Source organism: Biomphalaria glabrata, chromosome 5 (genome assembly GCF_947242115.1).
Source record: "Biomphalaria glabrata chromosome 5, xgBioGlab47.1, whole genome shotgun sequence".
Lineage (NCBI taxonomy): Eukaryota > Metazoa > Mollusca > Gastropoda > Planorbidae > Biomphalaria > Biomphalaria glabrata.
Window position 1 is genome coordinate 37862317 of NC_074715.1, and position 25395 is coordinate 37887711.

The 25395-nt window shown below is 30.5% G+C and overlaps 1 protein-coding gene across 1 annotated transcript; it reads right to left on the bottom strand.

The window, feature by feature from the left end:
- Window positions 1-80: 80 nt before the first annotated feature.
- LOC106059335 (tubulin polyglutamylase TTLL7-like) lies at window positions 81-25165 on the bottom strand. Its single transcript, XM_056029424.1, is given in 20 exon segments — window positions 81-3092; window positions 5078-6361; window positions 7130-7351; window positions 7668-7828; window positions 8429-8509; window positions 11294-11419; window positions 13471-13788; window positions 13965-14057; window positions 15068-15235; window positions 15238-15282; window positions 16391-16535; window positions 17452-17546; window positions 18396-18719; window positions 18890-19106; window positions 19385-19543; window positions 20558-20689; window positions 20816-20873; window positions 21813-22049; window positions 22134-22352; window positions 24991-25165. Coding segments are annotated over 18 exon segments (2727 nt in total). The 5' UTR covers window positions 22180-22352; window positions 24991-25165; the 3' UTR covers window positions 81-3092; window positions 5078-6261.
- Window positions 25166-25395: the final 230 nt, after the last annotated feature.

The window sequence follows — 25395 nt, forward strand, 5'->3', positions numbered from 1 at the left end:
TAACTTATTTTTAAAGAACAAATTGACATTTCATTAGCATTTGAGGTTCCTTATATAAAAACAAAATTAAAACCTCTACATTTTTACAGTGATTCAAAACTTTATTAACCTGCATTTTCAACTAAGAATTGTGAAATTAAAAATGAATAAGTAGAGAAACAATTGAATTCTTTGTGTGGTTTCTGAAATGACTCAATATATCTGATAGTCAGCTGAAGAAGTTCTTCAATGTTAATCTTAACAGTAATTATAAAAAATAATTGTTGGTAAAAACAAATATTCACAAGCACAAAATTAATACCTATTTGTTTTTTGTGATTATTAATAAAGATAGACAAAACCTAAAATTTTATTTTCAACAACATATTTCAAGCTAGCAATATGTACATTTCGATACTTAGTCTTAGTGAGAAAAAAAAATGTAGTTTATATAGTCATTTTATTATACATAAGTAATTTTATTATACATATTGCTGTTAAGTAATCTTAGTTTAAAATGTGTAAATAGACAATGACAATAATTTTAAGTACAAAAATAAAATAGAATTTAGGCGATACTTAATGTTACAAGTACACAATGAAGATATCTAGACAGAGATTAGGCTGAATACCATAAAGTACCTTAAAGTATGAAAACAAAGTGCATTAAGGTGCTTTTTTAGCAACCTGTTTGTCTATGCGTAATATGACATCCAGCTTGCAGTGCTAACTATTAAAAAAAAAAGCTCTAATAGAAAATTTTAATAAAATTTTGTTGTGAGCTATAATTGAATTTTTAAAAAATTGCTGAGTTATATTTATAATATAAAAATACTGTGAGGAAAAAAAAAACAATACAATAATTAAATAATGGATTTCTAGCTGTCAAATTGCTATAAAATGATCACTAGGTTGTTTTTTTTTTTTTGTGCGACCATATTCATTGGGTTCACTTAGCAAGTAATATTGCTGTGATCTATATCTTAAAGACCAACTGAAGAGGTTTTGGGGTCAGACGCGGAAACCGGTGTAATACTTTTTTTTAGTTTCATAATGCTTAAAGAAACATATATACGAAATATTAGACATATATTCTTTGTAATTATTTAGATATAAGCAATTTAATGTGCGTTTTAGGAACTATTAAATTTCACAATCTCGAAGCCATTCGAGATCAGTATTTCCCAGACAACCAAGGTCGATGACGTAGTTTAAGGGAAATTAGGTCAAATTTTTCAGTTTATGGCTTAGCGTATTTCCCCTATTCCTTTTTACAGGAATGCTAGTTCTGAAAATAAAGGCGACTAAAACACACCAATTTATAAAATGTGGATGTTAGAGTTGGGGAAATTAGGTCAAATCACGCAATTTATGGCTTTGCATGTTAGATCTACTATTTGTCGGCTTATTCTTGATCTAGTCAAGCGAACAGCGTTTCAGCCCACGCAGTACCGCGCGCCTCAGTTCACATGTTTCGTTTAAGCCAAGTTACGCAATTTATGGCTTATTCTAGTTCTACATCTACTGCTTTTGATCAAGAGCTAGATCTTCTTTTCTCAGATCATTAATGATGTATGAAGTAGACCTAAATTTAATTAGATGAAGTCTAGATCTAGTAATAGTAGTATTGGATATTTAGAGATTAGACCTATCTATATAGATCTATCTAGACTGATCCGATCGAGGTGCTGGGACTAGATCTAGAAAAACAAAGTTTAAAATTATATACTCTATCTATACACTTAATAGTGATTATTAACCTATAGGGTTAGGGCCTAAATAGGCCAAATATGGGGAAAAAACAACATTAATTACAATGTTAAGCTCATTCAATGTAGTTATTGTAGTACATGATTATATTTAGTTTGAATCTAGAATCACAACCTCCTACAACTCTAGCAAATTATCCTAGACTTAAAAGTTAAAGGTATTCTGATTTAGATCTACTAGATCTAAATTTCTAAAAACTAATCTATAAGGCAAAACTTAGACCTAGATCTACCAATTCTATATTATTATTAATATACGAAATATGGATTTTGTTACACTCTTACTTAAATAGTTCTATATATCTATATGTAAAAATTGAATATTTATATATCTCACGAATAGAATCATTAGATAGTTAGTTAATCTGTAACTGTAACAAAGTTTTAAATTGTGTTTAGACTATCAATAGAAGAGATTATCCAACTGGAAAAGGAGTTGTTGTTTTTTTCATTTCTCTGGGAAGTGAAAAATAAATTGTAGTATCAATATAATATTCAGTAATGCATATAGGCTACTGTTGTTGTAGTTATGCAACTCATTTTATTAAATTTTAGTAACCCAATTATTGCCAGTTAATCACTGAATATTTATATATATTTTATTGTTATTAAAAAATGCAGAGCTATTCATAATTTAAAGTGTTAAATACATAAGGCTGGCAGTCGAGTCGAAAGATTAATGAGGAATGCAGTATTTTCCATGGCTACGCAGCCCTAGCTGGTGGTCAATTTAAATGTTCTTTACGACGTCTACGTCTTCCCTCGGCAGTGGATTTTCTTTTGGCCTCTAATATCTATTCCACCTTGCAATTTCTAATAAATAGCATCATTCGAAGAATGAGATCCAACTCTTTTTTTTTTATAGATGTAACCCCTTTACAGATCAAGTCATCATTGCAATGGACATTCAAATCTGCAATAACATAGAAATGATCAAAATTTGAATATGTTTCGAAACGCAGAAAGTTGTGTGGTTTGCGCTCCGAACTGTCTTCTCTGTGGTCTCAGGTTCAAACATTGACCACTGCCATTAACTAACATCCTGATGGAGTTTTGGGCTATGACATAATAATATTAAATCCTGATTTGAAGCTTTTTCTAAACCTAGAAAGTGAAAAGGAACATACTAAAATAATGTTGTGTGTATAATGAAGAACTCTATTAAAATGTGATTTTTTATTTACATTTATTTGTATTTAATTTATTATATATAAAATAAAATTGTAGAATATTTCTGTGATTGGTTTCACAACAGAAAAAGGGAATATTAACTCTTCTTGTATTTCCAAAATGATGAAAGATCCATCTAGTAAACTTGTCTGTATGCCACATGTCATATGTTTTCTGTAAAATAGATTTTTAAAAATTTGTTTATTAACATTTATACTTAATTATGTATACTTTGTATACATATATATAGAACTAGTGGTTATATATATATATATTATATGTTATACTGATTATCTGATCTAACATTAACATCTAACTCTTATTGTTCTTAATAATAATAAATTACTCTACTCTAGGTCTAGGCAATCTAATATATTTCAGACCAGGACCGGTCTTAAGCCACTGCAACTTATGCGTCGCAGTGGACCCTGCACTTTCATAGGCCCCACGCTAATTCTAGGTGTAATTGTTAAATTGCAATATATATATATATATATATATATATTATATAATATATATATATATATATATATATATTATATATATATATATATATATATATATATATATATATATATATTATATATATATATATATATATATATATTATATATTATATATATATATATATATATTATATATATATATATATATATATATATATATATATATATTATATATATATATATATATATATATATTATATATTATATATATATATATATATTATATATATATATATATATTATATATATATATATATATATATATATATATATATATATATTATATATTATATATATATATATATATATTATATATATATATATATATTATATATATATATATATATATATATATATATATATATATATTATATATATATATATATATATATATATATATATATATATATATATATATATATATATATATATATATATATATATATTATATATATATATATATATATATATATATATATATATATATATATCGGTATATAATATAATATATAAAACCTGGAAATCTCATGAAAGGTCATAAAAATCTCCTGAAAAATAGACAAATTGTCAATTGTGGGTGTCATTCATTCCGGAAAACGCTAATCCTACGCGCGATAAAAGGCATTGTCAGCTTTCATGTAATAAAATGTAATAATCAGGCAAATTTTCACTTTAATCGGAAGTTTCCATATTATACTTTATTTACCGTACTTTAATAGTGACTGGCATATTAATATGCCATAGGTTGCAAAGTTCGTAAAGTAAAGTTAATTTGATCGTAATCTTGTACTTAGTAAAGATTGAATAAAATTCAAAGTCAATTTTTTTTAAAATACAAAAGCTTAATTTCCACTTATTATCCTTATTCCCACTCAGACTAGGCCCTGCGCAATCAGTTTCACATAAGGCCCCGCAATCGTTAGGACCGGCCCTGTTTAAGTTTAAGACTTAAAGACAAGTCACATGTGTTTAGTATAGATCTGTATTTAATATTACCAATATAAATGATGACTTATTATTTTTTAGATCTAAAGTCTAGCCTTATTAATAAGTATAGTAAGGGCTAGTAAAGGGCTATATTAGAATTAGATCTTTTATAAATATATTCTAGATATAGATTTAAATTTAGCTTAGGCTTTAGGTTTAGTCCTTGACTAATATAATATTATATTTATTTATATCTATGAATAATCTTTATGCTAGGACACTACTCACTAGGTCTTACTATTAGTACTATTACATAGATATACAAATTCAAGCATTAAAAAATGTTGGCGACTGGGCTTAGACTTAACATAGATAGAGGCTAGTCTAGATTACTCTAGATCTACTTAAATCTACTAGTTTATAAACTATTACTCTAGTGTCTCTAGTATAAGTATTAAACTCTATTAGTATTACTACAAGCCAAAGTCAAGTATTAATATTATAAATATAAACTAGATCTAGTGAGTGACTAGTGTAAAAGTGTTAGAAGGCCTAGCTAGAATTACAGATCTATCTATCCATTTAGTTTTGTTATAATAAAAATTATAATAGACTTATACTATTAGTATACTAGTATAGTTTATGATTATAATTTATAGTAGATCTATAATAAACTATCTACTAGTATATCTATCTAGATCTAGTCATAAGTGACTCAGCACTGACTGTCTAGAAGTCTAGTAGTAGTAGTAGACGTAGTAGTAGTAGTAGTCTAGTCCTATCTATCAATAATAATTATATTAATTAAATAGTCTGCTCTATAAAATATTTTGAAAAAGTAGAAGAGTTATCTTCAGGGCATTTTGGTGCATCCCATGATAAGTATCATTTAAAATTGTTTGACAGCTAGATTTAGATAAGTATATCATCTGAATCGCTATCAATAACGTATCCAGCCATGTCTATTTTTATTTACATTTTCTCAGTCCATTACAATACGTCACTTCCGGTTTCGGCCATTGAAGCTGATTTTCAAATCTCGTTATTTTTTCCACTTTCAAATTACTTTTTCTAATATAAATACGCTTTTCTAAAATCTCAAAATTTTAGGAACTAACTTTGATGCTATCTACTGTCTGAATCAATCGCTATCTCAATTTCGAAAAAAACCTCTTCAGTTGGTCTTTAAAGTTCTTAAGAGTTGAAATATTAACCTTATAATAGAATTATATTGACCATAAGATTTATGCAATTTGTACATTAAACAAACAGAACATTAGTGTTTATTAGAAAGTAGAAACATCAGATGACAATTAATAAACTTCACTATTCATCTTGATTTAAAACTTGAAAGGTGCTATAATTAAGAATAAAATTTACTAACTACAAAAGGGGTTAGCATTTAAAATTTTAATTTGAATTAGGGTTTGTTTTTTTTTTACTTATTTGTTCACGGCCTATAAAATGGTACTTAGACTAGAATCTTTTTTTTTTTTTAAATGTTCCATGTCAAACAATTTCTAGCATGTTTTATTTTTAAAGTTTATGTATAGTTCAACATCACAGATTTTGGTATTTTTTGGAATAGTTTAAATAAATAAAAATAAGATGCATTGTTGCAAAGATTTCTATCACACAATAAGGATAACATAATTAGCACCTACTTGAATAATCTTTCAATTTAAAATGTAATTTAGGTGTGAAATCAGAAAGGTGATAATGACCTGTCCATAATAAAAGCAAAAAAAATATGCATTGATATAAATTAAAAGAGAAATGACTGTGGAGACATGCTGAAAAATGTTTCTCTGACAATTTGTAAACTGTTGTGGAAAAACAGTGTGTGGAGAAAACAAAAAAAGCTATCAATTTAATCCTACAATTGTAATTGACTAGGCTGCAGAGTCAAGTCATGAGGTTCCAAAACTTGGGTATTGATATGGCCTGGTGTACTTTTGACCCAGTGGAGTGTAGTTCAATGTTGGTTTTAAATCACGCACTTCAATGAACCTATAGATTTATACATGAGAAGAAAAATAGTACCAAAGTCATTACTATCAACAAGTACTAAAGGTAATCAACATGTTCATACAATAAAGGGCAACATTCTAGAATCTTTATTGAAGTTATACAAAGTGAGATTTAACAAAAAGGGATTATATATTTATGATCAGTATGTAGTCAAGGGGCAGAATTAGTGGATGCTTGGAGATACAAGCAACTCAAAAGATATTTAATCTTGGTTAGACTAATATTAGAATATCCATATATATCTGGTGTTTGGGACGCAAGTCTAGAAACCATTAACAAAATAGAACTGTGAGGTTTATAACAAAATAATATCTCGTATGACTAAAATGAAAAATAATGCCATTGGTAAGATCATTAAACTAAGAGACACTTCAGGAAAGAAGACTAAAAAGATAAGTGGCAATATTACAAATACCAAAGCACAACCTTATATGCTAGGACAAAGTCATATAAATAGTCTTTCTTCATTAGTAATATCAGAGCATGGAGCGGGTTACCAGGAAGACCAATGTCTTAGAGTTTTCTCTAATTAGCATGAACTTGTTAGCGTAATCATATAAAATAATTTTGCATGTGCTGGCTTTTTTTTTATATGATGCTAGTAACCATATTTAAGAAATAATCATGGCTTTAACCACGTAGACAGATGTGACCAAAATTGTTTTTTATTGAACAAAATAAATAGAAAATCTCTTTTAAAAATATACATCTATTAGCATATAATTATTTCTAGAACAAAGTAATTACCCTGTAGAAGACGTCGCTAACGGTCTTAATTCTAGTTTCTGGTGTAAGGCCTCTGGGCTAGCTTGGCTGACTGATATTGTGCTTTGGTTTCTTGCTTCATCTGCAAATTTATATACAATGAGTAAACAATCCTTACAAAGTTGTACGATACGCCGGCAGCAGTTGAACTCATTCTCTGCAATATTTTCAGTACTTTTGCTAAAAATAGTTTCCCATGATTGTCTGCAATGAAAAGATTATAACAAAAAATGCTTCATAAAAGCATTCATTTTGTTTCATTCATTTTGATAACGATGTTTTAAGACTAAGACTAAGACTAAGACTGCTTTATTGATCCTTACGGAAATTTGATAGTCTAAAGATATTTAAATTAGAACTCTTTTAATACAATCAAATAAAAAATAACATTTTTATCATTTTGTTTCCTGTATTTGTGGTATATCTTCGAGGACACTATTATTATATTACCTTTACTGAAGGCATACCACATATACAGGACTATGCAAACAAGAGTTTAAGAAATGAAATTTTCACTGACTGGCTTGAACTAAAACAGTTCCAGAGACCCTGGCCATGACTCCACAGCAAACGGTTAAAGACACGATTGAATGTGCGATAAACAGGAAGATCTTCAATGTCTGTTGTCTGGTATATCCGCTGCAGCATGGCCCGAACATTTGACTTGACAATGTCAATGATCTAAAATAAAGGAATGAAAACTGATTTAACAAACTGAGTTTTTGTTTACAGTTTATAATAAAAGTAGCCAATCTCACAATGGCAATTATTTTTTATTTCTGTATTTATTTGAGAAAAGCATCCTTGTAATGAAAACAAATTTCCAATAAGAATCAATAAATCAGTCTAATTCTTATAGTCTTTCTTTAGATTCCCTCCACATTTCTTCATGTTGCATTCTCCTCTATTTCTATTCTATTTTATTTTATTGAATGTAAACCTGATCTTAAAAAAAAACAACCCAAAAAAACTAAATATAGACGTTTCTCTGTTTAATCAAAACAATGTGATATTGATTCCTAGCCACAATTCTCTTTTTTTTTTTTCTAACAATAATAATAATAATTTAAAAAAAAAAGAAAAAAGAAAGGAAAACCGAAATTATAATCACTAAACATGTAATATAGGCAAAGAACTATTATATATATATTAATATATATTAGCTAATTTTTTTAATGATTTTCTGACTCAAATTGAAAGAAGTATGAATTAATTATTTATGGTAAAAGGAAGGAAAGAGGCTGACTTGAAATATATGATAGTATTTATAAAACCTCTTACCTTTCTTCTTTTTATAGAATCAAGTTTCACTAACCAATAGGAGGCTACACCTGGCTTGTGGAACTTCCAGTTTACAATCAACTGAAAAATCAAAATAAATTTCAATTTAGAATGCAAAATGTATAATCAAGAACACTGGTGTCACTAGGGTGGGTGTCACCCGGTGCGGTCAGCTCAGGGTGTCACACACCCCCATTAAAAAAAGCTTTTTTTTTCCATTTGTTTGTTGCGCTGTACTACATATAGTTTATAATTACCTACGTTATTTGATTGTTGAACAACTGTAAAATGAGTGTCAATTAAATTTTAAAATTCAGTTATTTAATAGAATTTATCTACAATTCATTTGGTTTGCGTAGTCATGTGAAACTCTGAACTCATCCTTAATCTTAATCAAAGACATTGACATTAATCTATAGTTCAATTTTGAAACAATGCAACCATAAGTAAATTACACTGTTGTTTTTTTTTTTAGAATTCAAACTTGAAAACATCATTAATTGTATTGAAGTTAATGTTTATATTGATCTAATTTTCAATGAAATTCCTCTTTGTGAAAGCATCTTTTGTTCCTTTGTCTCACGTTCTTTTTTTAATTTAAAAAATCCTTTTTCACATGAGACGCCATTGATAAGTAGATGGTAAGAAACGGTTGAAGGCTTTGTTAAATGATTTAGAGATATTTTTAAGGTCTTAATAGCATATGAATCATGCACTGTCAACTTTTATTTTCTTCAATAATAACTTTTACTGCTTTTAGATCTCTTCTCAGACATGATATCTCTGTTTGAATGTCGCCTTTTGAAAAATCATCATTTATGTTGATATTTTGAAACTGACATCTGCAATACATTCTTTGTTATTTAACTAAAGAATGTTTCGGTTGGATTGCTCTAAATTTATCTGCTACATCAATTATTGCTTCCAGTAGGAGTTGGCGCTCAGAGTTAAAAAATGATCAATGCACATAAGAATGAACTCTTTTTCTCTTCTTAAATAGTGAGTCCAGCATCTTGTGATCGCTCACCTGACATTTTCTTGTTTTTATTTTTTTTAAATCATAGTGCTTTATTTTTTTTTAGAAGACCCTTTTTTAAAACACTTTGCGCTAAAATGTTATGTTTTGTTAAAGAAAAGTCACCACATTGTCAATAGTTTAAAAATAGGCCTTCTCCCTTCTCTTGTGTATCTTTGGCCTTCTTGTAAATCTCAACCCCCCCTCCTCCCAAAAAAATAAAGATAGGTAAAATAAAAGATTTTAAGCTGCTCCTCTAGTGGCAATAATTTCAGAACGAAAAAAGTGTTTCAATCATATCAAAAAATGCTAGGTAAAAGGCTAATTTCTGAAAATACACACCTATTAAATAGCTATTCTTTTGGTTCTAATTTCATGTACTCCTCATGGTTCCAGACATTGAAGCTCCATTTTCATATTTTTGAGCTCCACATATTAATTCAAGCTCAGTCTTTTCTGGACATTTTAAGATATAAAGCTTTTTTGTCTCCCTTAAAATCGTATAACTTCTGAATCTGATCAGTGTGTGCTATGTTAGGTGTGCTATGTCAGGTGTGTTGTCAAACAAAATACAAAGGTGAGTACAGTCATTCTGACTCTAATATCTTTTACGTCATTTGCTAAAACAATTGTTAACTTTTTAACCTTACAGATGTACTTCCAGCTATGTGTTTATCTACATAATATTTTCATCATCTCATTTCATCATCATTCTTTATTCAATAAAGACTTGTTGTTGATATAGTTGATATGTTGATATAGTCACAAAATGTCAAATATTCTGCTTTTATAGAAACAGTCTGTACAATATATCCTTGCAATATTTTTCTTCTTTACATCAATCATAGCAACGACTTCCTTGTCAATTGTATTCTATTTCATTTTATTACAATTAGTTGAAAATAGTCGACAACAAAAGAATACAGTTTTTTGCTATTAAGTGACTAAATCGTCCCCATTAGGAAGCACCAGAACCATTCTTGGCACTAAACAAGAAAAAAAAAAACCTAAAATATTCAAGTATATATCATTCGACTGACACATTGTAACAATTGCTTCATCTTGGCTAGAGCTTCTTTTACAGATAAATGAAATAACATCATCATCTTCATAAATCTCAATGGCCACTTACTTTCCAACTCTACAAAATTTACATTAATTACATGTGAAATTTCAATAACATTTTATACCTGAAGAATGTTGTCATTTGTTAAACAGTGACTATTGGTTGGCATCCTGATATTACGGTGCTAGCTACAAATTCAATAAATTCGATTAAAACACTTTTTTAAAAAATCAAAGCTGTGTTCATACACATGCATGCAGCTTGTATACATCTGAAAGTAATGTTTCACATTTTCTTTGATATATTAAGTATGATATAGTATTTTAAACCTTTTGATAGAATTTCATAAAAAAATTAAAATATGTTTAGTCGAAATGAAAAGAAAAAGTATATAGATCTATTTATTAATGTTCCAATATTTAGCCACTGTCATTTTTTTTTTTAAATATTCAGTTTTTCACAAAGAGCATTTTTTACTTGGGTGTCACCCCCTAACGGTGCGGACTGCACCCCGCACCCCCTTAATGAGGCCACCGATCAAGGATAACTATAAAAATCTACAATGTCTGATCAAATAAAGGTCATCTGTTTTTATGGCAGATGGTTAATGAGGTGTCATGTGGAAAACACATAGTCTGACTTATTGATCCCAAGGTCTGAAAAGAGTACCTTTTTAACTCATTTTTTAAAATATGCAATAACCCATTAAACCTTGGACTTCATTAACAAAAACAAACAAGATGTTTCCAGTTGGAAGGAATTAGCTTGAAGTTGCTCAACTCACCTGGTCTAGCATTAGCTCAGCCTCAGAGTCTGACTTGCCAGGAAATTTTATTCTCATTTCATTCAGGGCGCTTAATGTTTTGGAAATTAATTCAGATTCTTTTTCTTTAGTCAATGAGTTTTCTTTCTGAAAAAAAAATCAATCTAAATCAACATATTTCATAAGTATAATTTCTAAGAGCAGTAAACAATCATTTGAAGATAGTTTTGTTAATGTTTCAATAGGCATATTGTTGCTGTCAATTTAGAGTTCAAATACTCAAATTCAAATTCAAGTTCAAATAAAGACAATGCAGTCTTTATAATCTACTTGTTCAATGACTATTGAATGTCAAGCTTTAAACATTATTTAAAGGAGAAAAAGAAGTCAAGCAAAAATAAGAAGTATTAATTGTTATAGTTCCTTTTTAGCTACACTTTATATTTTATTGGGTGGTTTATAGTTTCCTTTATGTTCTTTAATAAATAGGAATTGATAAATAAAGTACTATAATCACAACAATGGAATATTTCTATTTTGTTAATGTTTCAATAGGCATATTGTTGCTGTCAATTTAGAGTTCAAATACTCAAATTCAAATTCAAGTTCAAATAAAGACAATGCAGTCTTTATAATCTACTTGTTCAATGACTATTGAATGTCAAGCTTTAAACATTATTTAAAGGAGAAAAAGAAGTCAAGCAAAAATAAGAAGTATTAATTGTTATAGTTCCTTTTTAGCTACACTTTATATTTTATTGGGTGGTTTATAGTTTCCTTTATGTTCTTTAATAAATAGGAATTGATAAATAAAGTACTATAATCACAACAATGGAATATTTCTAAACCAATACCTGTTTAGATAAGTACAAATTATATTTGAAAATAATTATGTTTACTCAGAAGAAAAAAAATAAAGCTTTGTAAATATTTGATTGTTCTTCTAGATTTTGAATGATTTATAATGTAAGAATACAATAAGCTGGTGTGTAGAAGTTAGTGAAATGACAATAGATTAAAAACATTATGCAGGTTAGGTAGGAGACCCAGCCCAACTAATGGACAAGAGTAAGGACATTAGACTATGCCGTCTTCATGTGATTAAATATTCAGTTAACACGCAAGAAGTCTTCATTAATTTTGTTCTTGTTGTTACTGTGTAAGTTAATCTACATCTAAGACTAAATTCACCCAAACCAGAGCTCGCAGGACAACTAGTAAATTGGTCATCAACATCACCAGTACCAGCAAAGAATAGTCATTTTTATAAGTTAGTCTTGGTTTCATAACTAATCAGTGTACTTTAATTAATATCTTAAGGAAATACAAACATGTATATATCAAACATTTAAGATCAAGAACATGGTCTAAGAACAAATTATGAAAGAAATTTACAGTTAGACAATGAAAGATATTGGTATATTATGAGAAATAACTTTGTTATGTTTTAGTACAATTAAAAATGAGACCAAGAAAGCATAAGACCAAAAAAGACAGCAGCATTTATAATGTATTTTTACATAGACTCTAACAATTACAGGTATTGTAACACCTGAAGTTTTGATGTTGAAAGTATCTGGTGTGTAAAGGATCTGATATGCTGGCTTTAAATTATGGTATCATATATTACTATAAAGACGCAAATATCGTGGATTCTGGTTTGGGCTGTTTCTAGACAATAAATGATGACAATATGACAAACAGCTAGCAATCACTTGTAACACCAAGGTAGCAGACATGAATGTTTATTATAATAGATAAGTAACAAAATATGCACTAAGGTGCTCCAGGCTTCATACACTGTATACACGTAAAATAATTCCAATATAGTCTAATTAAGAAATATTATCACTCCATAGAAATAAGATATGCTTTGACATGAATGAACACAACATTGTACCAATAAACCCATTAGAAACAAATCATACATCCTTCCTCTCTGAGGACCAAGTTGTAACCCTCTAAAATCATACATCCTTCCTCTCTGAGGACCAAGTTGCAACCCTCTAAAATCATACATTCTTCCTCTCTGAGGACCAAGTTGCAACCCTCTAAAATTTCACTAACGCTCTTTCCCCCAAGAGATTTTTCCATGTGGGAAGAACACAGAATATTATAAGTGACTACAAATCACTACAAGTCACAGTGAGTCTCAAATGAGCCTGTGACAGGTGTGTACTTGGTTATATGTTACTTACCAAATTACTTCTATGCAGAGTGGCCAATTTATTTGTGCTGTTGGTTCTTGTCATACTCCTGGACACATGGTGACCTTTGCTAGATGCAAGGGGTGAATGGCTAAGTGGCCTATGGGCATTACTGTTGCTGCTGGTACCTGGAGCATTAACAGAACCTGGGCGGGAACTTGATCTGTGTCTATTTCTGTCACTATGAGATTCAGATCTCGATGTGGACCTGGCCCTGCCTAATGGTGTGTTGGGCCCACTAGATTCACTATCATACAACTCATCATTGTCCACTTGGTGGGGGACAGACTCTGGCATGCTCTGTAAAGGCTTATATTAATAGAGAAAAAACATGTTAATAACCTATTGCATAAATTATCCCTTTTGTTAATTAACTTCAAATTTAATTATGATTTTATAAATAAATATTTAAAGTTTTTTCTATTTTTCTTGTTACTGTATTTACACACACAAAAATAATTATAAAAAAAGATATATAGTCCTACCTTTGGGCCTCGTAATGATTTCCCTATAGGGTATAACTTAAGCTCTTTCTCATCTGTTTCACATTCTGCCAGCATGTCTAAAATATCCTCTTCCTGAGGAAGTAGAACAATATCCAGATAATGACGTCTGCATGTTCTTTATTATTAAATTTTTTTTTTCAACACAAAGTTGAAAGTAGTTTTATTATATTTGAAGTGTTGAGAATACATACATAAAAAATAATCTCACTGCTCTATTTTGTGTCTGTTCCAGTTTCTTAATGTTTTTCTTTCACATGGCAATGTTCTCAACTAAGTATGAGCTCTTAACACAACTTTATTTTATGTTGAATATAAGCACTATGGTGGAAAGAACTATTTTAGCTTTTTTTGGGTAAATCCTTTTTTGTGTGTTTATTTCTATCTAATAAGTAGGCCTAAATGAATTAGGCAAGGAATTTCAATTGAAAAATACCAATGTAACCTCACTAGCCTATATTAAGGTATGAAAAAAATAATTTTATACGCCAATTATAGAGCTTTGGGCATGGTGGCCCAACGGTAAAGCACTTGGCTTCTGAACCAGGAGATCCCAGGTTCAAATAAATGCATCTTTAAAAAATTTGATAGAAGTTAGTATTTTGTAGGAGTACATCACAAATTGTCTGCTGAAAACAAAAAAAATCCAAAAGTTCTCAGGAGATCAGTCTTTTTGAATGTTAGATAAAACATAATGGAACATTTTTTACCCTCCCAATCCCCCTCCCGAGAAAAAATCACTGGTTAAGCAAATGTACAGATCTATTAGACGTTTTAATATTCCAATGATGGTTCTTTAGATCTAGACTTCAAAGACGATGTGCAAAACTTTCGATTAAACTCTTCAATGAATAATGCCCATGTACAGAAATAGGCCTACACGAAGATTTATAGTCCATTCAAGATAAATATTATCTCATTCTCTAGCCAAATTTAAATACTTTTCTTTTTATACTTCCAAAAATTGTAATGGTCAAACTAGAGTTTTTCCCATTGTGGCTAAAGAGCTAGTAATTCTTTCCAACTTTCAAATTTTTAGAAAAATCATGAAGTTACAAGTTGAAATTGTAAAAATAAACTATTACCTTGTATTTATTATTGTAAGTTACTTGAATTTCTTTCTGCATGCTTGCTCCACCGACCAGCAAGAAAAAGTGAGAATGTTTTTTGTTAAGATGTTGCAATAACGTTCCTGCCTGGCTGGCACTCACTGGGAAAAATTTTCCTAAACTGGCACAGTGCCGTCTTTCAAAAAATCTTCTTTGGTTGATATTCGTCTAATGCGCTGAAGGAGCTCATTCTTAAAAAGAGAATTTTAAAAATTTATTCTTATGCTGTTCATCAAAAAAGATTTTCAAAAACGTGGTAGTTTTATGTTCACATGAGTAAAAAGTTTTGTGAGAGACAAAGATAAAAAAACATTTCAAAGCAGAGTTTATTGGGTTTTTTATTATAAAAAAATAATAATGAAAAAAATAGAATTCATACAGCTGATTGAAGACAATGAATGAGCCAAAGAGTTCATAATTATTTAATAGGAATAATAAAAATAAGCAGCAGTTGTGGTGTTAGGAAAGTGGTACAGCACTTGGATACTTAAACAAGAATTGTGTAAATTCTTCTTCTTCTTCTTAAACTGTCAGGTAGAGTTGAGCCTTCGGCTCTTGGAACTCTAGGCCAGCAAAAGTGAACAAGAGGTCCCTCTCACCGGCATAAATGAGAACAGTGTACACTGTTCTGTCTGACGGGTGGGTCAGACTCGCGGCAAGAGACAGCGTACACTAAGACCCCCGCCATTTTCCTTTTCTATACCAGGCTAACTGTGCGAGACACGCCATTTATGTAACGGCCCCTTGAGGAACAGCGCCTGGATTGTGACAAGGTTGTGGGGACTTTTTTACAACTCCGCACAGTGCAATGAGGATGCTCTCGCACCCCCTTAGGCACCCCCACGAGAGTCTTGTTTTGCTACCCTTTAGCCTAATCATTTCCTCTTACGATCGTTTCCACTCGGGCGCCACTATGAGGCAGGGTAGCATGCCCGGGATTGTGTATATAAAGATGTTCTTCACACAAATCTAGTGGATGTCCTGGTCATAAGGTATGGGCGCTGGACTGTCCTGGGGGAGATTTGGACCAGGAAGTAGATTATCTTCAACTCTAAAGGAACACCCGAAACATGTAAACCAAACATAATTGCAGAAAGTATGTGGACCTTTGTAGCCTACCGTCATATAATACTGTTGCTAATTGATAACAAAGGATTCAAAGCATTTAACTTCCTGACCAATTACTGCTAGGTCTCAAATGTCTCCATTTTTCTTCTGTACATACCTACCATACAAGATTAAAAAATAATATTTGAAAATGTGCAGTGTCTATACAACAATAAAAGGGTAATAACTCACCAATTCTTCTTTTCTTTTCTCACTGTCCATCTTCTTCTTATCTAATTCTGTAAAGTCTTGCATGTCAACTTTTTTATTGGATTTGAATAGACGCTTCTGAGCTTGAGCTTTCTGAGCAGCCATGTTTCGACGTTTATCACTTACCCTTAAACAAAATACAAACACTATTTTAACATAATTTTCTATGCTATGAAATGAAAATTTAAAAATTGTGACCACTGAAACAATGAGAACGAGGAAGAAGAAGAAACAATATAGGTCTAATTATTTCTTTATGCAAAATTAGGAACTACATAACAAAAAATGTGGTCAGCCTAACATTTTAGAATTATAGAAAGCTCTGAAAAAAGTGACAACTCTATGCTTTTTGTTGCTTTAGCAAGAAAACAATGAAGGAATGTTAAGTCCAGGGACTTTCTGCATCATAATATTCAAATAATTCATTTATAATGTGATCAATGAGTAGTATCTAAGAAAGCACTAGTGGCAACCATCCTACAGCATTAATAGTTCTGGATAACACATTGACTATCATTATTGGCAGTGATTATAACAACTTATATCAACATGTTCTCTTAACACTAACAGAAAATCCTTAGTTCATTGGCTTTCATACCCAAATAAAGGTCTTTGAACAAGTTTCTACCCGGCCAGGCTGTGACTGAGTTATCTGGACTGCCAGGTAAGTACTGAGTTTTAGGGACTCTGTATTATGTAAAAACCTTTTTACAATATCATTTTGATTATAATAGCTTATCAAATACATTGGTTTTAGACATCTCTGTATCAGGTGTTAACTAACCCAGTAATAACACATTTAGTTTAATCTTAAAAATGCATGCTAAGAAACTGTAGTCAAACATTGATCTATGTGTAAGCTTAGTTATGCTGTTTTTTGTTTATGGTCATTGCCAAGTGTACTGATCAATAATAAAAAGCATTTTTTGTTCTTTATTTAGTGTCATCATTTTAAAGATAAGCTTCAATAAAAAAGAGTAATTAACAAAGAGTTAGTAAACAAAGTAGAAGCAGAAAAAAAAAAAAGAAAGTATTAACCTTACTTGATATTTAGAAGTCTGATAGTATCCTCAAGTAAAGCTGATTTAATTTCAAAATCTAAGTCTTCATCTGTACCAAAGCTAGGAGATCTGTTTATCTGTGTAGGTTAAAAAAGAAATAACTAGTTAATATTGAACATCTTATTTTCATGAATTAAATATGGTATGGGCTAACAGTTATTCAATTTATTTATTCAAATATAGCCTATGTACAAAGTCAGCAAAGGTCATTTCTAGTTATAAGCTGGAAAAAGTTTGTTATGTAAAAAAAAAAGTTTAAATGTTTTATATTTAAATATAACTGCCAGGCACACAATTTTCAAATGAAATATTTGCATGAAATTATACCTGAAAAGCAAATATTGATAAAGAACCATGATTAGGTATTATTTTCATTTCTTTTTTATAGCAAAAAACAATAGCTTGGACCCAAAGTTCTTAAATTCTAAAAAAATATTTGACAACTTCAAATTTTTTAAAAATACTTCTTTTTATCAATGAAATGGTTGTTAATATGCCTTTATAAATTCAGGACAGATTAAAATCATTTAATATTATATATGCTCTAAGGTATCATGACAAAATACATTAGGAGTATAAAAAAATAGAAATGCTGGAGTCAGTCTGAACTCCAGTATGAATGAAAATTGAAAACCAATAAAACATTATCAATTTTAAAGCATAAATTGTCATTTACTTTTTAAAATCATAGCTACTTTAAAAAAATCAACACAGCTATTATAATCGACTAAATTTTATAGTATTTTGTTAATGCAATGAACATGTAATAATTTTCCTTAAATTATAAACTGATAAACATTGCTTATCACATCTAGCTTCAACAGATATCTCCATTTTATTCAACCAACAGTCTGTAAATGTATCACTGAATGCCAATTGTTATTTGACTTATGTTACAAAGTGGCTTACACAAGAACATAATATACCTCTAGTAACCAAGGTCTCAACTTTCTGTCAATCATTATATCAAAGCCAAGAATCTCAAAACAAACACTGTCACTCCCTGATGGAACTCCCGGACGACACATCCTGTATGCATGTAGCACATGTGGCTGTGCAACAAGAAGTGTGTGGACAATCATGTCTGAGATGTTACGCCACAGTAGCCCCCCATCAATGTCACTTCTTCTAAGGTACTCATTGAAGAATCGGATGGACCTCTTGCTCCCAGTGTCATGACCAACATTTTTATCATAGAACTGACTCTGCTTGTTCACTGAGTAGTTCGTCAAGTGCATGAACAGATGATTCTATTAGGAAACAATTTAAAATAGTAGGTAATAAAAAATGAAACATGAATTAACATAATTTTTTTTAAATTAGGCAGGAACTAAAAACATTTTATTAGATATGAAATTTTACAAAATGAGCCAATGAAAACTGCAATTCAAAGAAGTTCTAATTTGACAGCAATACTCACCACATTAGTCTCATGTGGAGGGAGATACTTCTCTGTGGCTAATCTGACAAGCCCATCACTAAATAAGAAAATTCTCAGTGGATCACAAGACGTTATGAGAACATAAATTCTTAAGTCAAACTTATAGCCATCTAAAAGTAAAGGTTTGTCAATATACTCTTGAACAACAAAATGCTCAGCTGATGGAATCTTCTCTGCATTTTTGAATAAGGAAATACTGGGGACAAAAAAATAGACACTTTATCATATGTATTCATGTAGAGTGGGGATTAAAAGTTAAACTATGATAGCCAACCTTCCAATGTTCTTTATCTCTTAATATTTTTTACTGGGTTGATAAACTAGGTTTGTAAAGTATGCTCTATTTACTTTGTCTTCTTTTTCCACACACACACACACACACACACAAACAACATAAGGACCATTCAGGTACATTATATCTAACATCTACATAGTATTGGTAAATTTAAATTCATGAGGGAATGAATTTATTACCCATGACCCTGAGCACCATTGGAAGGTTTTACAATGAATGTTTTAGATTTTCTTTTCAACTTCATGTCTTTAGCATAATTTTGTAAGACAGTATAATCTGTGGGAAGAATCCATGTTTTAGGTACAAAATTGAAATCATCTGGCATAACTTTACTCATTCTGAAACAAAGAAAAATATTGACAGATTGTAAATTCAAATTCAGTAACAAGTTAATGAGAAAGTAAAGTAAAGTAAAGTAAAGTAAAGTAAAGTAAAGTAAAGTAAAGTAAAGTAAAGTAAAGTAAAGTAAAGTAAAGTAAAGTAAAGTAAAGTAAAGTAAAGTAAAGTAAAGTAAAGTAAAGTAAAGTAAAGTAAAGTAAAGTAAAGTAAAGTAAAGTAAAGTAAAGTAAAGTAAAGTAAAGTAAAGTAAAGTAAAGTAAAGTAAAGTAAAGTAAAGTAAAGTAAAGTAAAGTAAAGTAAAATAAAGTAAAGTAAAAAGTAAAGTAAAGTAAAGTACCCCTTTCAGATGTTTCAATCTATATGGTAGAAGATGTGAAGGTGACCAACAGTTAACAAGCAGGGTGTCATGTGGCCAACACAATGTCCAATTGCCCTTACTTTCCACAACTAAAATCAGGTACCCATTAGAGTTGGGTGAACTCAGAGGCGCCCAAAAATAAAGAGATTCTAAATCCCAATCTTCACTGAGGTTCAAACCTGATATTCCTTAGTTCTGAAGCCAAGCACTTTACCACTCAGCAAGCACAATGAAATACCCATTACAATGAGCACCATTGGAACTAGATTAGTTCTGTTTTTTTTAGTGAAAAGACTTAAGACAACAAGAAAGTTTTTCCTTTAGATTACCAGTTATTAAAGCTATAGTAGTTGTTCATTAACTATTTTAAGGTGCATTCATAATCTAATTTTATAAAGACATTTTAAAGAGAAAAAAAAAAGTAAAGTTTCCCTTTAACGGGATGATATGCTTTACAAATCCAATGCCTCATACAACATTGATTGTTCTTAGATACAATTCAACTGAAAATATCCCCATCATCATGACTAAAGTAAAATGATTTTTGCTTTTACACAAATTTTAACATTTAAATTTAATTAAAAAAAACAACTTGAAGCTCATTTTGAACATATGCTCTACAAAGTTGAGTTCCTTTCCTTAAAAAAAAACTTACTTCATCATATTTCTTGCCAGAGAATCTTTTCTTGTAACTTCAACCATACCAGGGAAGTGGTTTATATGCTGGTATGGCTTAAGTTCACTGATTCTATCTGGTGAAACAAATGTGTCATTCCAAATCAGATACCTGTCAAAGAAAAAAAAAAAAAAAAAAGAATCACATCCAGCATATCAAAGGAAAAAAAATTGCCATTTTTTTGTACATATGTTAAATATATATTAAAAAAAAATGTGAAAAGGGACAAACACTCACGAAGTTGGGTCGTCCTCTTTTGTAATTGTAAAGCCAAATTTCTCTACAACCTGACGAACTGAAGTAACAATTTTAAAAATTATCACATTATAAATGGAAAATGATTAACAATTCTTACAAAGTTAGTAATGCTATTGTTAAGCTGAAAGTTTAAATGCTCCAATTGAAACATAAATATTTTTCCTAACCATAATAATATATATATATATATAAGCCTAAATATGCAAAATATTTTCTTAAAAAATGTTTAAAATATGTGAACATGTTTAACTTCAAAGTGCATAGCTTTAGTTTTGACTAACAATAATTTAGTTTTAGCTAAATAGGTTTCCTTAGAATTACAGATTTAGATTATGCAATTATATATATATATATATATATATATATATATATATATATATATATATATATATATACTTTATACAAAGTTTGCAGTGTTTTAAAGGTACTCTGCAAGCTTGTGCAAATCAAAAAGAAAACTCAACAAGTGAATAACTTTATGTCAGAATATGATTCTCATTTAAAAGTTAGATGTAGACATGTAGGACCATATATTTCATTGAAAAATATAAACATAACCTCTTATTTTTGCTATTAACTGAAACATTGAGAGGGGTCACATAACTAGTCCCTTTTGAGAGAGGTAATTTTTACTGGTTTGCAGCTTAACAAGTTGTCAATAAACTTTTGATTTGATGGGAGTTTCCTGAGAAAAGGGACTGCCCTAACAATTTAACTGCTTAAAAACATATGCTCTAAGTCATCTAATATGAAACAGACATAAATGTTGAAATACTCAAGATCATATAAAATTTTCAACCATGTTAATATTATATGGTTTAAAATGCTTTTAAAAATAAAAATATAGATGATGTTTTTTTATTAACCAAACCTATGCAGATTTATAATAGCAGCATATTGACAATAGTAGGTTCTAATCCTACAAAATCCGATTTAACCATGTTTAAATATTCATTTGTTTTGTATGATAACCTACCCACTTCGTATCTAGTTCCACTCAGATTGACTGTTATCAGGTCATTGCGCTTCTGACGCTTTTTGTTTGAAAGCCGTGGGAGTTCATCTTGCTCTTCTGTGAATTTTCTTCTAAAATCATCTTGCAATTTGTTATTATTGTTTAATGTAGGTGCACTAGAAAGATTTGAGAATGATGAACGCTGTTGACTTAAAGTGCTGTTGAAGCCATAATGGCCATAGAAATTCAGTGATGACTCTGTAATAATATGTTATACACTTTACCATTCCAACAACAATGGGTTTCAAAACATCTTAATATTCTGATTATCTACAGGCCTACCTTTGTCCATAGATGATAATGATGTCAACGATGCACTGCTCTTCATATTTGCTTTCTAGTTTTGAACCAGAATGCAATAGTTGCTTCAATTCAAACAATAATGGACATTTTTTTTCCCTTCAGAATTCCAATTACAGCTGAATTACTGTTTTTTGTTGAACGAACCACTTAAATTCTGGTCTCTGACTCAAATTTACATAAAAATTGATGAAATTATGTCTATGAACAAGAAAAGAAAAGGTATATGTTAGACCTATTTTTAGAAGTTTTTTTTATATCATAATAATAAAGAAAAGTTAATAGTAGGTTTAATATATTATAGTGATGCCTTTCTACATTGCGTTTATTGACCTGACTAAGGCCTTCTATCTAGTCAGCAGAGATGGCCTCTTTAAAATTGTACAGTTAATAGGCTGTCACCCCAAACTGCTAAATGTAATTGTCTCCTTCCACCAAAATATGATGGGTACTGTGCACTTCAACTGTGCCTACTCTGAAAGTTTCAGTATAAACAGCAGAGTTAAACAAGGATAAATCCTGATCCCAACCCTCTTCAGAATACACTTTTCACTGCTAATCCACCACAAATTTGACAAGTCACTGAAGGCATCTATTTCCATTCCAGATTTGATGATAAACTTCTAAATATTGACAGACTGAGGGCCAAAATTAAAACCAGAACAATCCTTCTAAGAGAGATGCTACTTGCGGATGATGCAGTGGTAGTGGCACACTCACAAGAGGAGCTTCAGTCCCTAATGTCATGCTTCTCCCAGGCCTAAGAAGAGTATGCCCTAACCATTAGCATGAAGAAAACAAATGTTATGGGACCACCTGCAACAACACTACCCTCCATCCTCATTGACGATAACAAGCTGGATGCTGTAAATGAATTCTATTACCTCTACAATTCAAGATGACCCATCTCTACAAGAGGAGATTAAAAAATGCATAGGGAAGGCTGCATCGACCTTTGTTAGACTCAGACCAAGAGTTTGGAAAAACCAGAAGCTCACTACAGTGACCAAAATGAGGTCTACAAGGCATGCATTCTGAGCACGATACATAAGTCAGTGAGTTGTGGACTACATATGCAAAGAGAGAAAACTAAACTCATTCCACTTGCGCTGCCTCAAAGAATCTTGAAAATCAAATAGCAAGAGAGAGTGTGCAATACTGAGATCCTTGCATGAACAGGTCTTCCCAGCATCTTTACAGTCCTCAGACAACACCGCCTGTGCTGGCTTCATCATATTCGCTGGATGGAGGACAATCGCACCCCAAAGGTCATTCTTTACAGGCAACTAGCATTAGGGTCTAGAAAAACTGGTCGCCCCCAACTCTATTATGTAGATATAATAAAATAGGACCTCAAAACAATGAACATTGATACTGACTATTGGGAAGACACTATATGGAGAGATGATGATGAAGAAAATTAAGGACAGCAAAAGAACATTGGCCTCAGCTCTAGAAAAAAAGCTTGAAATAAAAAAAATGGCTGGCTCCTCTACCACCAAAGTGAAAGCCACCTTAACATGTGCTATATATTGATGGGAGTGTCCCCCAAATTGGGGCTCCACAGCCACATGAAAAATTGTTCTATGAGATGAACTATAGTCGTTACGACTGAAGGAGACCAACAAATATATATATACACTGCTTTTTTTGTAAAAGAATAGGTGCCGGTACTCAGTGATTTGGTGCCAGTACTCAGTGATTGATTGCCTAAATTTTAACTACTAATAAATTAATTATATACGTTAAAATACAAGAAAAGTAATATTTTTTCCCCACATTCGAAAAGGTGCCGGTAAAGCCCTGAATATATATATATATATATATATATATATATATATATATATATATATAATACATTTAATAATAAAATATAGATATATTATATACATTATTTGATTATATTATGATTCTGATGATTGTAAATCTGTAATCATATTATTATTAGATTAAAAATAAATTAATCATTAACTAGATTAACTATAGATCTGGATGCAGGATGGCCGTCTGGTAGTGCGGTTTGTGCGCTGGACTGTCATTTGGATTTATTAATGGTCCCAGGTTCAAACCCAGCCCGCTCCCATCCCCCGTCATCCTGCCGGAGGTTTGGACTAGGGAGTAAACTATATTCAACCCTGAAGGAACATCCGAAATATGTAAAACATTTTACAAAACATTTTTACAAAACGTCTAGATCTAGAATCTAGTTGAATTAACTATGAGCTAAGTATAATTTGAGTAAATAGAATCCTTAATAGATGTAGATTTTTTATCATGAAAATTATGAATTAAGACAAAATTATCATAAAATGAAAGGCATGCATTATCATTTGCATGATTGATAATGATGTCATTGATTTTGATCATTGATGTGATTATTTGTGATGATCATTGAATGATTGATTGATGTGAATTTGTGATGATCATTGATTGATGATAAATCTGATAATAAATTACTGTACTGTTTGTGTTTTAAATCTAGATCTAGTCTATGTATAGCCTCTTAGATAAATTATTTATTTACGTAGTTTGATTCAATTGCATTATAGGTACCGCATTATTATGTTTTCCCTAACAGAAAAGTTTGTTTTTCATCTCTGTTCCGAGGCCGATCTACCTCAATCGGAATGTTTAGACAGCCATCTTTGTTTGGTCACGTGACTGTAGAAAAAATGCTTGACGACAAATCTCGAATTGAGTAGCCTCTCTTTTTATTATTATTTATACAAAATTAGATATGTATCACACATAGACTATATATAGTTTATGGTATTACATGTCTTAATTATATATTTTATTTAATATTAATAATGTATAAATAAATAGAATCATTACTTACTGAAGAGTGCGGGGCCCTGAGCCTATATATACCGTACCATATCACGCTAACGGGCTCGTCCGCCTCTAGCGATGTAGGCCTTTTTTTTTTTACTACTAAACATAGTAACTTTTGTAGGTACTGTACTATTGGCCTTATCTTATCTGTATTGTAATTATTTAGCTTGAAAGATTTCGCCTTTTAATGTTAATAAACGTAACTAATGATTCAGAGACATTTGCATGAAAAATCAACAAGTAGATAATAATAATTTCTCCTTAGCACGCTGGAGTCGGAAAGTAACTATTAATAGGAGAGCCAGAACACATATGCTAGGACAACCAAACAGTTGCATAGACGGTCACAGACGGATTTGGTCACGGAACTTTCCAGGCTTGTCGCTATAGTGGCATCAACACTGACCTG